Genomic DNA, 17,859 nt, shown 5'->3' on the forward strand with positions numbered 1-17,859 from the left:
AAACAACGGTATGACCTATTGAAATGTTATTACCACGCAACAGTATCTTTCTCTGGTCCCGTATCCTGCCAACACCGTTTATATATAGTTTAATTTATACATATATATATATGAGCATAAACAGCAAATGAAATAAACGCCTTTTAAAATAGAAAGAACACAACTACATTATATGAAGAAAAGTATTAAACAATTTAAGTATCTGTGTAAAAATCTATCATTAGGTCAGGAGCTGAACTGTACTGAACCATGTAGCTGCTGTGATTTAAACGGAGCGTCCGGTTGTGGATACAACCCAGCAATAGGGTCTGACTTTTGTTTTGATGGTTGTGTTGATACAATTTACGGACACAAATGTAAGCACACATGTTCTGAGAACTGTCTCAAATGCGAACAAGAACACGGTTCACCATGCTACGCTTGTAAAGAGACATATTTTAATACAAGTAGTCACTGTAGACAAGAGTGTTCTGTCGGGTGTGTGGACCAACTTTGTGAAGATGATGGAGAATGCAACTGTACAATCGTTTTTGAAGGGGCAACATGTACAACGTGCATTCAGGGCAAATATGGTGAAAACTGCACCCTCAACTGCACTTACGAGAATTGCAGATGCACGTTCGATGATGGTTGTGATTCTTGCAAATTTGGGTATTATAATACGAGTACCCAATGTACAACACCATGCTCAAATGGTTGTGTGGATGGGGAATGCTTTGAAAACGGTAACTGCTCATGTCTTCCAAACTTCAATGGAACTACTTGTATTCTTTGTGACGCTGGGTTATTCGGGGATTATTGCAATAACACGTGTCCCAGTAACTGCACATCGTGTGATCGCTTCACTGGAGTATGCGACGAATGTCCCAGCACAACTGTATACGGCGACTTTTGCAACATTTCTTGCAGTCAATCTTGCATCGACTCCGAATGCTCACAAAAATCTGGAACATGTACTATCGGGTGTTTGATGAACTTTTATGACCAGCAGTGTGACAAAATATGTTCCGTTTATTGCAAAGAAGGTGACACAAACTCAACCCGATGTGATAGGTCTGGAAAGTGTACAAATGCTTGCATCGAAGGGTTTAGGGGAGATAATTGTGATGTTAGGTGTAATATGAGTTGTGTATCATGTGATCAGACAAGTGGCATATGCGACAAATGTAACATCGGTACTGTTTTTGGCGAATATTGCCACAAAGAATGTAATAAAACATGTCTGGATTCGGAATGCAACAAGGACTCGGGAAAGTGTTTTAATGGTTGCAATGATCAATACTTTGGGGACTTTTGTGAGAATGAATGTTCAATCAACTGTTTACAAATCGGTAACGAGAGCCGATGTTTTCAAAACGGAACATGCAAAAACGGTTGCGTTGATGGGTTTTCGGGTGACCATTGCAACTGCAGAAGCCAAAGCTGTATATGCACCAGCAATGGAGGTTGCGACTACTGTAGAGATGGGTTTTACAATACAAATACTTATTGTGAAAAACCTTGCTCTAACGGTTGCGTAAATGGTAATTGCTTTGAAAACGGTAGTTGCTTATGTCTACCAAACTTTGTTGGAAGCAAATGTACATATTGACTTGAAGGATTATTTGGGGAGCATTGCAATGAAACATGCCCGGGTAATTGCTCGTATTGTAATCGTACCAATCAAAGCCAAGGTAGTTCGAGCCAACGAGGAATCCTAGCCAAGCTAATTCGAGCCAACGAGGAATTCTAGCCAAGCTAGTTCGAGCCAACGAGGAATCCTAGCCAAGCTAGTTCGAGCCAACGAGGAATCCTAGCCTAGCTAGTTCGAGCCAACGAGGAATCCGAGCCAAGCTAATTCGAGCCAACGAGGAATCCTAGCCAAACTAGTTCGAGCCAATGAGGAATCCGAGCCAAGCTAATTCGAGCCAACGAGGAATCCTAGCCAAGCTATTTCGAGCCAATGAGGAATCCTAGCCAAGCTAGTTCGAGCCAACGAGGAATCAAAGCCTAGCTAGTTCGAGCCAACGAGGAATCCTAGCCAAGCTAGTTCGAGCCAACGAGGAATCCTAGCCAAGCTAGTTCGAGCCAACGAGGAATCCGAGCCAAGCTAGTTCGAGCCAACGAGGAATCCTAGCCAAGCTAGTTCGAGCCAACGAGAAATCCTAGCCAAGCTAATTCGAGCCAATTAGGAATCCTAGCCAAACTACTTCGAGCCAACGAGGAATCAAAGCCAAGCTAGTTCGAGCCAACGAGGAATCCGAGCCAAGCTAGTTCGAGCCAACGAGGAATCCGAGCCAAGCTAGTTCGAGCCAACGAGGAATCCTAGCAAAGCTAGTTCGAGCCAACGAGGAATCCGAGCCAAGCTAGTTCGAGCCAACGAGGAATCCGAGCCAAGCTAGTTCGAGCCAACGAGGAGTCCGAGCCAAGCTAGTTCGAGCCAACGAGGAATCCGAGCCAAGCTAGTTCGAGCCAACGAGGAATCAGACCCAACTTAGTTCGAGCCAACAAAGAATCCAAGTCAAGCTAGTTCGAGCAAACGAGAAATCAGAGCCAATCTAGTTCGAGCCAACGAGGAATCAGACCAAACTTAGTTCGAGCCAACAAGGAATCCGAGCCAAGCTAGTTTGACCCAACGGGGAATCCGAGCCAAGCTAGTTCGAGCCAACGAGGAATCAGAGCCAAGCTAGTTCGAGCCAACGAGGAATCCGAGCCAAGGTAGTTCGAGCCAACGAGGTATCCGAGCCAAGCTAGTTCGTGCCAACGAGGAATCTGAGCCAAGCTAGTTCGAGCCAACGAGGAATCCGAGCAAAGCTAGTTCGAGCCAACGAGGAATCCGAGCCAAGCTAGTTCGTGCCAACGAGGAATCCGGGCCAAGCTAGTTCGAGCCAACGACGAATCCGAGCCAAGGTAGTTCGAGCCAACGAGGAATCAAAGCCTAGCTAGTTCGAGCCAACGAGGAATCCTAGCCAAGCTAGTTCGAGCCAACGAGGAATCCTAGCCAAGCTAGTTCGAGCCAACGAGGAATCCGAGCCAAGGTAGTTCGAGCCAACGAGGAATCCTAGCCAAGCTAGTTCGAGCCAACGAGAAATCCTAGCCAACGTAATTCGAGCCAACGAGGAATCCGAGCCAAGCTAGTTCGAGCCAACGAGGAATCCGAGCAAAGCTAGTTTGACCCAACGGGAAATCCTAGCCAAGCTAATTCGAGCCAACGAGGAATCCGAGCCAAGCTAGTTCGAGCCAACGAGGAATCCGAGCCAAGCTAGTTTGACCCAACGGGGAATCCGAGCCAAGCTAGTTCGTGCCAACGAGGAATCCGAGCCAAGCTAGTTCGAGCCGACGAGGAATCCGAGCCAAGGTAGTTCGAGCCAACGAGGAATCCGAGCCAAGCTAGTTCGTGCCAACGAGGAATCCGAGCCAAGCTAGTTCGAGCCAACGAGGAATCCGAGCAAAGCTAGTTCGAGCCAATGAGGAATCCGAGCCAAGCTAGTTCGTGCCAACGAGGAATCCGAGCCAAGCTAGTTCGTGCCAACGAGGAATCCGGGCCAAGCTAGTTCGAGCCAACGAGGAATCCGAGCAAAGCTAGTTTGACCCAACGGGGAATCCGAGCCAAGCTAGTTCGTGCCAACGAGGAATCCGAGCCAAGCTAGTTCGAGCCAACGAGGAATCCGAGCAAAGCTAGTTCGAGCCAACGAGGAATCCTAGCCAAGCTAGTTCGAGCCAACGAGGAATCCGAGCCAAACTAGTTCGAGCCAACGAGGAATCCGAGCCAAGGTAGTTCGAGCCAACGAGGAATCCGAGCCAAGCTAGGTCGAGCCAACGAGGAATCAAAGCCAAGCTAGTTCGAGCCAACGAGGAATCAGACCCAACTTAGTTCGAGCCAACGAGGAATCCGAGCCAAGCTAGTTCGAGCCAACGAGGAATCCGAGCCAAGCTAGTTCGAGCCAACGAGGAATCAGAGCCAAGCTAGTTCGAGCCAACGAGGAATCCGAGCCAAACTAGTTCGAGCCAACGAGGAATCCGAGCCAAGGTAGTTCGAGCCAACGAGGAATCCGAGCTAAGCTAGGTCGAGCCAACGAGGAATCAAAGCCAAGCTAGTTCGAGCCAACGAGGAATCAGACCCAACTTAGTTCGAGCCAACGAGGAATCCGAGCCAAGCTAGTTCGAGCCAACGAGGAATCCGAGCCAAGCTAGTTCGAGCCAACGAGGAATCAGAGCCAAGCTAGTTCGAGCCAACGAGGAATCCGAGCCAAGCTAGTTCGAGCAAACAAGCAATCAGACCCAACTTAGTTCAAGCCAACGAGGAATCCGAGCCAAGCTAGTTCGAGCCAACGAGGAATCTGAGCCAAGCTAGTTCGAGCCAACGGGGATCGACTGTATAGTGAAAAGAACTTTGGTCACTATCTGTACGATTCTGCATAATGTTCCAATTTATAATATGAAACCTTTTAGATAAAGTATCTTTTACTATGCTGCGGTTGTACGCAAGTGCATTTTAAGTTTTTTAAGAACAACTAATTATTGCTTCCATCTCATTGAATATCAGCCACGGATGAATATCGCATATATCTTAAAGGTGCCGTTTATAATGAATTATCCTTATTGTCTGAGCCATACTTGAGTTTATAAAAAAAATCAAACATATTTATCAATTGAAATAAACTTATGCCTTTTAAATTAAATGAACTCAAGTTCTCACTGTTTGGGTACCTGTATTAAATTTAGTTTGTTATTGTGGTTGTACAACCGAGTATATATAAAAATTACCATAGAATGTTGTACGGATTTAAAGTATATTATATCCTTTTGCATCAACAACACTCGTTTTGTCATATTTATTCTTAAAATTAAAATTAAAATTCTTAAAGATAATGACCAATTTCCGAAGTTTCAGTCTGCGAAAAACAATCTAGTGTTTAAAACTTTGTTGGTGAACATTATGTTTTATAAGTTAATTTACGTAAATATAGTGTATAAATTTTAAGTAAAATTTGAATCATTTGTCGTATAAATTAAATGAAAAAAAAACTTCAAAAATTAAGTGGCTAATGAGGATATGATTATGATAATTCGTCGTTATCATAAGTTCTTTGAGAAGGTCCCTTTTAAACATTAAGTGAGTAACACGGATATAATCATTGATAATCTGTCGTTATAATTAGTAGAACTTCTTTGAGAAAGCCCCTTTTACATTTTAAGAGGTGAACGAGGATGTGATTATTTGATATTTGTAAGTGCGATGAGTATTCATATTACATTCACTATGATGTATTTCAATGCAATTGAAAAATATGGAGTATTCTTCATCATCATAATTGTTTAACGGTGACTCAGAAACATTGGTTTGCGATACAAATACAACGTGATCAGGGCATGCAAACAGAATACAGTCTTAGCTCGAAATTTGTTTGATTAATTTAGAATTAGGTCACATAAAAAAAATGTTAGACCGATTTTCAAGAAAAAAAAATACGCGCGAGCGAGCGATAACAAAATAAAATTGTACTTATTTTTATTTCAATGATATGACAAAATGGCGAAAAGGCGATTTTGAAAAAAAAACAACACACATTTTAAATGCGTGCGAAAAGCTGTATCTATTATTTACCTTCACATATTTGATGCCAAACTCATTTTACTCTGCTTTGTGCAGGTTTTGTAAGCACATTATCATTAATTATACAGTACAGCATGAAATCAATTCACTTTAGCAGTAGGCTAAAATTCCACCTTGTATTATAGTTTCATACGTTGCTACATACTAAGTAGTTTTCCCATCTGATTTCGTGTTTTTTCGATGTGCTAAGAAGCAGAACATATTTTGAAACTTCTTAATACAATCACACTTTCTGCTTTTAGAGGGCCTTTGGTTCCTTTTCTGTGTAGCCTTATGAAATAAAATGGAATATAATCTCTTATTAGTCATGATATGTCAATAAATTCTATGAAATTAAAGTCGGTAAAATTTCTACGTGCAGGCGCACAATGAAAAAATGCTAGTACTTTTAATGCATTTCGGAAAAAGAGGTGCGGTAAATGTAAGAACCAATTTATTAATCTGGTCTTGCCTTAAATTCATAACAAACGTGGAGACTGCAGAGACACGCTTGAAAGCAAGTGTGTGTGTGTGTGTGTGTGTGTGTGTGTGTGTGTGTGTGTGTGCGCGCGTGTGTGTGTGCGTATGGGCGCGCGTGTGTGTGTGCGTTCGTGCGTGTACGTTCGTGCGTCGGTATGTGTATGTGTGTGCGTGCGTACGTGTGCGTGCATGCGTTGTTGCCTGCGTTAGTGTGTGTATGTGTGCTTGCGTGCGTGATCACGTTCTTGTGTGCCTGTGTGCTTGCGTGCGTGCGTTCGTTGTCAGTGATTTAATTTAGTCAAAAAAGGAAAACATTGTATGAAAGGCACAATAAAAGTTGATGAAAAGATTGAACATATAAAACTGATTTTCTTTTTAAAATTAATAGCTACGTGGTCACAAATTCTCCCAGTTAAAAAGCACAAAAATATCGCTTTCTTATTTGAACACCAATCATATTTGCTTTTATAAGATAATGTGGCTTTTATATCAATTAGTCAATTTATTGTTGCATATATGTTTTGTTTCATAAAATATCTGTCAGCAAGATCGACAGTGTGTTTTGATCCTGAGCATATATAGTGTTAGCAGAACCTTTGAAATTACACAATACGCATCTTAGAAAAGCATTTTCATTGTTTAGTAAACTAATATTTATAGTGTAGTTTAAATATATCTTGAAAACCAACTATAAACGACAATAATTTGTATAGATATATTTGTAGGGCAATTAAATAATAACTTAAGCGATATAAGGATAATAGTTTCAAATCAATATATTAAATCGAAGCATGAAGTATTGTGCTTTAATTGAATAGACGAATAACTTAAACCTCAATCATTGTAACGACGACCAAATACGTTCTTTGTATAGTGCAATTATTATAATGCGATATAAAAGTCTTTCAATTTAACATTATGAAATATTGCAGGTACATAACATAAATTACTTTATAACGCATTAAAGCACAGTGGAATTCAAAACGCCGAATATTCATGAACCTTGAGCACGCTTTTCAAAATGTTTAAATTGTTGTATCATGTTTCAGTGGTCTATTCAGCCGATTGCAAGCGGCTAAATACCAGTGTCGAAATAGTGTAAGGCGGATTGGACTTACAATGGTTGGGATTTTTTCTTCCTGTTTGAGAAATATTTATATTATATGACAGTCGTGACTGCGGATTGTAATGATTAAAAGTAAGGTGAGTGCCTATCAGTTTGGACTTATGTTATTGCCGCGTAATGCAATGTACTACGTATTTTACTTATTTATTTTGGCATAATTAAAAAGTTAAAATATCTTAAATAACATTGAATTGAGTAACATTTTATTTTGACTAAAGTGCCAATTCGACCAACGATAGTCTACATGAATTATTGTCAAATTAAAATTATGGGACTAACTTCTTCATTATCTTATCTCAAAACTGTTCACTTCAGAAACATTGATATGTCATTAAAATCAATGCATTTAAGGTGGAACGCGACTATGAAGTTTTCTTCGAGTTACTGTCTGAAAATTAATATACGAATAGAAGAGCATATGCCCAATTTGTTTTTTTCATTTTCAATATTCGGAACAGTTTTGAAACTATGTCTCCTCAAAATATACCACTGACGTCAATTTTGAGACGTCTCTCATATGTTTGCGTTCCAGCTACAATAACCGATAGTTTCACCAATTCTTCGTTTACAGCTAAGAAATTGAAACCTCAAGTGCGTTTTGTGAAAACGTTCACGCACATTTATTTTTCGTTCTCTTGTTTTACGCTATTTATTTAAAATTTGTCTTTTAACGTCATTTTTTCGCGGGAAAAACGGCGTCGTGTTTCGCTGAAAAAAGTGGGCTTTCTTTAATTCCTAAAAAAACTGCTCGTTTATTTTTTGATTTTTTTAAATGCATGTATTCAATGTTTTATTACAAATCGCCTGATATAAAAAAACGGTACCCCACCAAGTTTGTTTTTGCGCAGTATCAAATAATCTAACCCCTATACATGCTCTTTTTCATTACGTATTGTTATAAAACGTTTAGCATGACGTAAATCGAACTATTATTTACGCCATTAAGAGCTTAGTTTTGAATAACACACTGATCAATAACATATAACAGTTGTTGTTAATTTTAGTTAAATTGATAATTCAACATTGTTTTCTTCTGTTGAATTCCGAATAGTTAACATTATTAAATCAGTAAAGCACTGATTATAAATGAACTATAGTTAGAGTGACATGCTGATCTAAAATCCATGCATAAACATGTATAACAAGATCAATGTTGTCTAATAAAACTTCTTACTCAATTATGCATTTATGGAAAATATTAATTACTGGTTACAAGATTTTAACCGCGTGTTTAATAACAGAATGCGCAAATACATTAAATTATTGGTGAATGCTAAAATATTTACTGTGTCTACTCTAATCTCATCATGAAAAAATACCATGTTTTATGCTCATTTTTTTAAGTCAACTCGGTATTTCTCATAAGAACCTTTGTTTTCTACAACCAAGCGTCAGATCACACACGACCTTACTACCATTGAAGTCAAATATACTTATTTTATTTGCATGTAGAATATAAGCTTTTTATTTATACTTATATATAGCTATATCCTACCTATATAAATATTTTGACACCAATATGCTATAATTTTAAACTGTACTATTATTGTATATAATATTATTTATGTTCTACGTCTATCAATGTTTGGATATATTATGAATATGTCCAGCCATGGGGAAAATTAAGATATTGAGTTGAGTTGAGATGGGAGAGTAAGTGTGCATCTTAGTTACTATAAGCTCATTTTGTTAAGGGTTGTTATAGCTTACATACAAACACACGCACAAAACGTACAATAAAGTCACGTACGCAAGCACGCGAAAAAAACGCACCCCACACACCATCCCACACTCAAGCACGCGTGCACACGCATGCATATATGAGCACGCGCTCGCGCTCTCTCTCTCACACACACACACACACGCGCACGTGAACACACATACACACACACATACACAAACGATCATACGCACGTCCATACACACGCACACACACACACGCACGTGCACACGCACATACACGCTCTCACGCACATGTACGCTCTCACACGCAGGCATGTATGCACACACGCTCGTGCACACACACACACACGTACGCACGCACGCACGCACGCACGCACGCACAGCCATTGTACGCACGACAGGGACATTGAATGCGGGATAAGCTATGTTGGCTTCTGTATCATGGGCATTGAATGCATCGCCGAAAGTTGTCTCATGAAGTTGCTTGTACGCACGAGAAGCTTTGATTGCGTGGTAAAGTCAGGAAAACTAACTCGTTACGGATTAAAACAAACAATGCTTTGATTAACAAAATTAAACATTTTACTGCACTAAAAACATTAACTTTAAGATTCATCGTTTGAGCCATTTGAAACATATATTTTATCATAGTGTGTGTGTGTGTGTGTGTGTGTGTGTGTGTGTGTGTGTGTGTGTGTGTGCGTGTTCGTGTGTACAGGCGTGCGTACATCTACGAGTATGTGGGCGTATACGTGCGTTCGTGTGAGTGCATTTGTGTGAACTATAGCAACCCTTAATAAGATGAGATAAAAGAAACAATTCAATGTGATCATTTACAATCAGTACAAACACTCGTATTAAACGCAAATAAGATTTACCACAACTAATACTATTGTTTTCATATGCTTTTAAGAATAAATACATATCGAAAACAATGGTTCTTATGAAGAATACCGAGTTTAATTTGAAAGAAATATGAGACCATAGTATATCCTTTGGCATTCACAAAAAAAGAATCATTTTTGCGCTTTCTACTATGAAATAAGTAGTTACAATCTTGTAATCAGTGAATAATATTTTGTATGAGTTTATTATTAAGTAAGAAGTAAGGGTTTATCAGTCAAAATAAATGTTTGTTATATTTCACTTTAAAACTTGAGTGTGTTTTAAATTCACGCCGATGTAACATTCAATTTTGACCCCTTTACATATTGACGACATGAGTCATTTTCTTTCTGTTCAAAGAATGACATTTTTAACGTCAAAAACTGACCATCCCCCACCCCTCCCCAAACCGTTGCGTAACAAATGACCCTCGTTGAAAATGTTCAAGAGTTATATTCACAACCAAACTTAGTCAATAATATGGTTACCCCTATTAGTGGAATTTATTAATTGTATATGTTTTTATTCAACAATAACCGATTGACTACATCAAACTTAGATTCAAAACACTGAACTCTATAGTCGCGTATTTTATAGATCTGTATACTATTACATTTATCTCCGATAGTGACATACAGAAGAAAACTTATTTTGTGTATGAAATGAGTGTCACGCACTGGATTTACTATGCTTTTGCTTAGTTTAGAGCCTTATAACTGAAGATATAACTGCAGATCTCTACTGATACTTATTAATGAAATCGGTAACTAATAAAGTAGTAGAACCGTTTATTGTTGCGTTATAACTGTAGATGTATATATAAAAAACAAAGCACTAATCAGCATAGTCATAGCTCATAGCATAGTGACTTGAACGATTATTGATGTGTATTATCAAAATATTGTAATTCGGGAAATGAGATTGCTTAATAATTAAGAAAGCCTCTCATTATAATAGCCGCCAGATTTAAGTCATTGATTTATAAAGCTGGTTATTCAGCGCCCGTCTTGTGTGGAATTAGATATTTTGTACAACAACAATAACAAATATCCCTAACATAAAACTGATCAGACACTCTAAGATTTCTAATCTTTCCATTTAATAAACAAAAACAATTCGATTAACGTCATGCTAAACGTTTAAATACACTACGTATTGAAAAAGAAACATGTATAGGGGTTAGATAATTTGATACTGCGCAAAAACGAAGTCGGTGTGGTACTCTTTTCTTGATATCAGGCGATTTGTAATATAACATTGAATACATGTATTTAAAAAAGTCAAAAATTAAACGAGCAGTTTTTTCAAGAATTAAAGAAAGGCGCACTTTTTTCAGCGAAACACTAAATTGAATTTAGAAACAATAACGTTCAACAAAAGAAAGAAAAATAAATGAGCGTGGTCGTTTTCACAAGACGCACTTGACGTTGAAATTTCATAGCTGTAAACGAAGAATTGATGAAAATATCGGTTATTGTAGCTGGAACGCAAAAATATGACAGACGTCTCATAATTCGCGTCAGTGGCATATTTTGAAGACTCGTATATTCAAAACTGTTCCGAATATTGAAAAAGTCAAAGAAGTCCCTAACTCGGCATATGCTCTTCTATCCGTATACCAATTGTCAGACAGTAACTCGAAAACAAATTCATAGTCGCGTTCCACCTTAAGTACATGTATGTGAATTAATTAATGAACAGATAAGAATTGTTATTGTTCTGTGTAATTATCTTTATATTGATAAACTTAACTTTACATCAAATATCTTACATGTTTTTTGTTTATTTAATATCAAAGGAGTCATTTTATACTAATTATTAGCAATCACTAATACTTGTTTTTGAAAATTATTCAACCATAGTTTAAAAGTACAACACAATGAATAAGAAACACAACATATTTAAACAACATAGATAAATAAAAACACCAAAATCAAACCTCACACACATCAATATAGCCGATAAATGATGGGATTACCGCCTTGGAATGGTCAGTGAAACACGAGTTCATGGAACTCGAGTCTACAGGAAGCTGTAACTAGTTAGCATGGCCATAACCTCCGAATATGTATCAATAATTTCAAAACTAAAACATAGTTGGTACGTTATTTGAAATCATACAACGTTGATCCTGTGCTATTTTAGGTTGTGTATCAAGTATACATATATAAGCAATAATTAGCTGTTAAATAAAATGATCTTCCTTAATTAACATCGCACACATGCTAATGCTGAATATTAAAACACATGTTCATTTAATGGCAATCATAATAGTTATAAAAAAAACTCCAAAGGAAGGATCTAGCAAGTTAAAGAAGATTACCGAATGCATGTAAATCAATATTTCTATTTTGTCCGAAACAGAGAACAAAACCGAGACAGGATGATAATTCGGATATTTGCTCTACTGTTCGTCGCACGGACATGTATGGCAGGTAGGTGTTTTTTATCATATAAAACGCTATTAATACTGTGCCATATAGCTTAAAGTGTTTTCCACCTAACGTTATTTAATCATAGGAACATTTGATTGTAATTATGACAAAAACAAATTATTCAAACAAATCCCTTTCAGTAACAGTGGATAAAGATGGGGTGGTGATAGACTGTAGCATGAACTGTGCGTGCTGTAAAGGAGGAAGTAACAAGTGTTATTCTGATTACCGTTGTTTAGAAGGGTGTGTTGATACCATATATGGTCACAGATGTCGCAACACTTGTCCGAATAATTGCAAAACGTGCGAGTATAATGAAGGCAAAACATGTTTCACCTGCAAGGACACATTTTATGATTCAAACAGTACGTGTAGTAAGATATGTTCTGTCGGGTGTGATGGTGGATCTTGTGATAATAACGGATATTGTAGTAAATGTATAGCAAGGTTTGAAGGAGATAAATGCGACATTTGCAAACAAGGGTTTAATGGAACCGCTTGCACCGAATGCACTACTGGTTATTATGGAGTTGACTGCAGAAAATGCCCTAGCGGATGTAGAAATGGAAATTGTAGGAATGATGGAACATGCTCCCAATGCAATGATGACTATTATGGGACACACTGTGACCTGGCATGTTCAGTAGGTTGCAATGGTGGAACTTGTAATCAAGATGGTTCGTGTACCTGCAAAAACAATTTTACTGGTTCAAAATGTGAAACTTGTATGGATGGGAAATACGGAAGTAATTGTCAGCAAACGTGTAGTGTTGGTTGTTCACCATCGACATGTGACCATGACTACGGCTACTGTCGTTGTCGACCTAATTTTACCGGCGATTCATGCGAGCAATGCCATGACGGCTCTTATGGACAATCTTGTGAATTACATTGCTCGGATTATTGCAAAGAACGGAAATGCAAGCGAAATGATGGGGAATGCACAAACGGTTGTGTGGATGGATATTCGGGTAACAATTGTACAACCTTGTGTGATTCGAGATGCGCGACGTGTGAACAGTCTGATAAATCAGTTTGCCTATCGTGTTTAAATGAATATACTGGTCCTACATGCAGTTGTCCCCCTAACTGCTACTGTATCGGAAATAGTGATAACTGCATCAATTGTTATGATCAGTGGAAAAATCCTGATTACCAATGCAAATGTCATACGAAGTATTGCCAAGATTATAAGTGTAACGCCTGCCTAAACACCACCTTTTTTGTTGGTAGCAACGGGTTTGGCTGTTGTGAGTGTCCTCCAAACTGTAAAGGTGGTTCCTGCATAACAGGAACCCAATGTACAGGTGGATGTAAAGATGGGTTCTATGGCACGGACTGTGTTCTAACATGTACAACTATGAGTGTTGAATGTGAAAAGTGTAGCCAGGTTGATGGAAAGTGTTTGAAATGTAAGGACGGACTTTATCCGCATGCAAATGGAAGTTGCGTTAAGTGCAATAGCAGTTGTAGGGATATGCGTTGTAGTTCAGAAAATGGGACTTGTCTAATTGGTTGTTCAGGAAAGTTTTGGGGAGACAAGTGTGACAGTCAGTGCAACTCTAACTGTGAAACATGTCAGCAAGCGTCGGGAATCTGTGAGGCATGTTTTGATAACACTTTCTATGGTTCGTATTGTAACCAATCATGCAGCTCCTCATGCTCGGAAAGCAAGTGTGATCAAAACAGTCATTGTTTGTCTGGATGCAAAGGCGATTTCTTTGGGGATCAGTGTCAAACAAACTGCTCTCATAATTGTCAAAAAAGTGGTACAGAAACCATATGTAAAGGCGATGGAAACTGCAAATTTGGCTGCGTCGATGGCTACGAAGGCGATGACTGCACAAGTAAGAATATGATATCTAGTATTTGTAATACCATATTATTCTAATGCTTTAATCAAGGAAATATACTTTTATTGTTTTAACGTAACGATATATTAATAATTTATATTTCATTTTATTTTCGGTTGTGCATTGATAAATTATTCATACTTTATATGTTAAAAGTATGTCGTTAGTTTTAAATCAACATTTAAAAACGATACAACAATAGAAAGCAAATGCTCATACAATGAAACAAACTTCGGTAACTATATCTCAACACCATAACTGATTGTTGATACAGAGAATACTAGGATTGTTTTGGATACAATTTAATCACGCTATGCTTAGAAAATGAAAAGTTCGAGCCTAGGCAAGTTCTTTGGGCGGAGCATGTTACGCTTCTTTTATATTCAACACTAACATTGTATTCAATATATTCTTTCATTGGACCTATTTACTAAATTTCAAAATATGAAAAAGACAGGCTTATTTTTAATACTTCATTAAGCGCTTAGATTTGTGGTAATTTTAAAACATGTGGTATGAGCGTCATATTACGCACATCTACATAAAACGTTTACTGCATTTGCAGACATTTAATGTTACAGAATTTTAGTTTTTGTTTAAATATTGATGGTCAGATACATATCTTACTATATGTTAACACAAAGGGGAAGTGGTTAATCCTGACGTAAGTTAAACACGAACGAGAACATTGCAATCTCTTTAACAGGAACCAAAACAGTCACATTCTTATATTCGAGTTTCTGCGTCAATGAGTTGAGTAATTTTATGTCGATAACATGTTTAATTGGTTGTTTGTTTTATTATTGAATATCACTGAGTATTTTACTGTGGAAATGAAACATTTTGAAAGCGTAATGACGTGAAGAACGTTAACCATGTATGAAGGCTTTATAATTTTATGTTTTTCATGTTGAACACCTACTTATCAATCCAATAATATATAGTTTTGTTTTATTAAGCTATTTGTTATATTCGATGCTATATACTAGTCTTTGGTATAAAATAGAGCTTCAGGAAAAAGTTCGCTATTAGAAATAAACGATGGCATATATTTTTGCGATTATGGGTTGAACCTGCATGCTCAATAATTCAAATTCATAGTTAAAGAAGAAAAAGTAACAGCTGGACCACCAGTAGGAGCTATTGCTGGAGGTGTTAGTGGTGGAATTGTAGTCATCATTGCAGTTGCTGTTGCATTAATCTTCTTTCGACGAAGGTATATGGTCTTGTTGTTGTTTTTAAAATTACGTGCTTTAATTCCATCTTTGTTCAGCACCTGATGTGAATGTATAATAAGTAGGTTCTGGAAACAACCATTTACCAACATCGCGTATACTGATAATTGATATGAAAAAAATGATATGAGTTTCATGCAATCACAAATAGAATGTGCTCAGATTGAATCACGATATAAATAATGTTAACTACTAACATTGTTTTGGTAACAAACTTCACTTTTAACAGATCCACTCGCCTTCCTGCCTCGCGCCAAACCAAGGGAAACGGTAATAAAACGTTCCAAGCTAACATTACCGACGAAAAGAATAAAGAAAGTAAGTAACTAACATATTTGTAATAGCTCATGTGAATACGATATATGATCCGTAAATTTCTCAAAAAATATCCCGAGAAACTAAGGTTTTGATTATATTAACCGAATTAAAGGGGGCAAAACACCAAGAGTGACAATTGCAAGAAGGCAAAGAAATTTGTCAAAAACTTACATAAAATTGATATCGTTGTGTACAACGCATAGAATCTTATTTATTGGTGTATTACATCGCGTATAGCCTATGTATCTTTCGCAGTTTTTGCGTAATTATCCAATTCGAAATTTTCTTGATTTGTCTGCCACTCAAATACCATTAGTTTTAGAAATAGCGTCAATATAGCTTTGTACTAATCACATGACTTTTACAGGCTAAATATACACAATATTAACCTGGAAACCAATATTTTCAAAAGGGTACACTGAGCTGAGGCAACGACAAAATAGTCTTTAAATCATCTAAATTGATTTTGTATCGCCCTCATATTAGCTCAACATGACTATTTCACGCTTGTTTTGATGAAATACTGTATTTGCCGAGTTTGGGACCATCTGGTGTCTTGTCTTTTTTATACTAAGAACAATTCTTATATCTACCTTGAATGACTTGTTTTCATCAGCACAAGATCGGACATACTATAATGAAAGACAGGTCAAAAGAGAATCAACGAAACCAATTCCAACGGTTTCCCGGCCGCCAGCAAACAAACCCAATGCTGCCAAGCAGCAAGTATCTACACATGAGGAAACTGCATTTGAAAGCGAGATTGATCTGGAGATAGGTAAGCTTTACAACGAGTTTAGTAAGATGTTAGTTTCAGTCAAGGTATGGTCTAAATTGTACACTCTGTCGACAAATCTCAAAACATTTGTGTAAGTCGGTCCATTGTTTGACTTCGCACTGTAAATGTTTAATTAATGATGTGACATTGCCTCTATATTTACATTTTTCAATAAGTGCATTGTGTAATGCAGATGACGAGAGCAACGGGGCTCTTGAGAATTCTTCAAGAGATGATCAGACGTACTACAATGAACTAGGACCATCAACTAATAAGTCAAAAGTACACATTAATCAACTCATCAAGTATGTGGACGGAAAGACTCATGATGCGTTTAGTGCAGAATTTGAGGTAAATGTTAAGGTTGATCGTATTACATGTACCACGGTTATTAGTAGAATGCATAAGAATGGCATTGACATACTGATAATTCATAGTTCTAATGGTATATTCCTGAAAATAGTTCAAAACTTATCTATTTATGAGGAATAAATTTAAGAAAGTACCCTACGGGAACATTCAACCATAATATTAATATTTCTAAAACTTTGATTTAAGTCATAATATACTCATTATTTGTTTCACTTACACATGTGAAAGTTCATTTTACACTTGCTTACAGAAATTTTCTCTCGGTCTTGTGAAGCCATATGTGGAATCGCAAAAGAGGGAGAACATGACTAAGAATCGATACAAAGGCATTTATCCATGTAAGTGATAATCATTGTTATTTCATATTGTTTGTGTCTAGTATGATAGTCGTACACAATAGTAACGATTTAGGACGTTTTGATCTTTGATGTTAAGGTAAATGAAAGTGAATAATACTTATGTAGTTACCGTTGTTTTTCGTGTTAAACTCCTCTACTCATTAACAAATATTTAACTTCCAGAATGGGAATACTTTGATTAAATAACATTACCTGACTTATAAGTTGTTGTTTTTTTGCGACCTTTAGACGATGATTCAAGGGTCAAGGTCACAGGCAGTGGTGGATCAGACTACATAAATGCCAGCTTTATTGACGTATGTAGCTATGCCATAATAGTAATAACATTATAAGCTCGTCTGGTTTTCTGAGAGGAAAAAAGAAGTATTGTCATGGCCTTGGTGTCATTGGAGTCGTCGGTTGTAAATGTTTAACATTGGCCATAATTCGATCACAGTTCAAAATATTCAACTTGGGACTCATATTGTCGTTGACAATAAGCGCAATATGTATTTAAGTCCCATAATTTTGACTTTTATAATCCATGAGTTATGCCTCTTATTCAAATGAAAAACAACCACATTTGTGTTCGCTCCTCGGCTCTCTTACTTTAAATGTTTTGATAATCTAAAAGCAGAATCTAAGGCAACTTATTTAATCTACGGTAATTGTGCGATGCGATGGTTTCTACAGACAAATATTCAAGGAACACTTTACTGAAAATTTTATTTACGTGCTATCTGTAAATAGAAAATGGTATTTTTTACACTTTCTTGTTACA

At 37.3% G+C, this 17,859-nt stretch overlaps 1 protein-coding gene across 5 annotated transcripts in view; it reads left to right on the plus strand.

Annotated features, from left to right (window-relative positions):
* The window catches only part of LOC128206472 (receptor-type tyrosine-protein phosphatase kappa-like), a 33,048-nt gene that overhangs the window by 5,292 nt on the left and 9,897 nt on the right, over positions 1-17,859 (plus strand). For 2 of the 5 annotated variants that reach the window (XM_052908898.1, XM_052908900.1), the window contains 9 exons: positions 7,105-7,258; positions 12,114-12,184; positions 12,325-14,031; positions 15,139-15,253; positions 15,502-15,590; positions 16,207-16,368; positions 16,562-16,719; positions 16,991-17,078; positions 17,328-17,395. In XM_052908898.1, the coding sequence (XP_052764858.1) occupies positions 12,133-12,184; positions 12,325-14,031; positions 15,139-15,253; positions 15,502-15,590; positions 16,207-16,368; positions 16,562-16,719; positions 16,991-17,078; positions 17,328-17,395 (2,439 nt within the window). In that variant the 5' untranslated portion in view covers positions 7,105-7,258; positions 12,114-12,132. Of the gene's footprint in view, positions 1-7,058; positions 7,259-12,113; positions 12,185-12,324; positions 14,032-15,138; positions 15,254-15,501; positions 15,591-16,206; positions 16,369-16,561; positions 16,720-16,990; positions 17,079-17,327; positions 17,396-17,859 lie in introns of those variants that run through there. The other 3 variants (XM_052908903.1, XM_052908902.1, XM_052908899.1) reach the window with 3 other exon arrangements.

This window comes from Mya arenaria, chromosome 10 (assembly GCF_026914265.1).
Source record: "Mya arenaria isolate MELC-2E11 chromosome 10, ASM2691426v1".
Lineage (NCBI taxonomy): Eukaryota > Metazoa > Mollusca > Bivalvia > Myida > Myidae > Mya > Mya arenaria.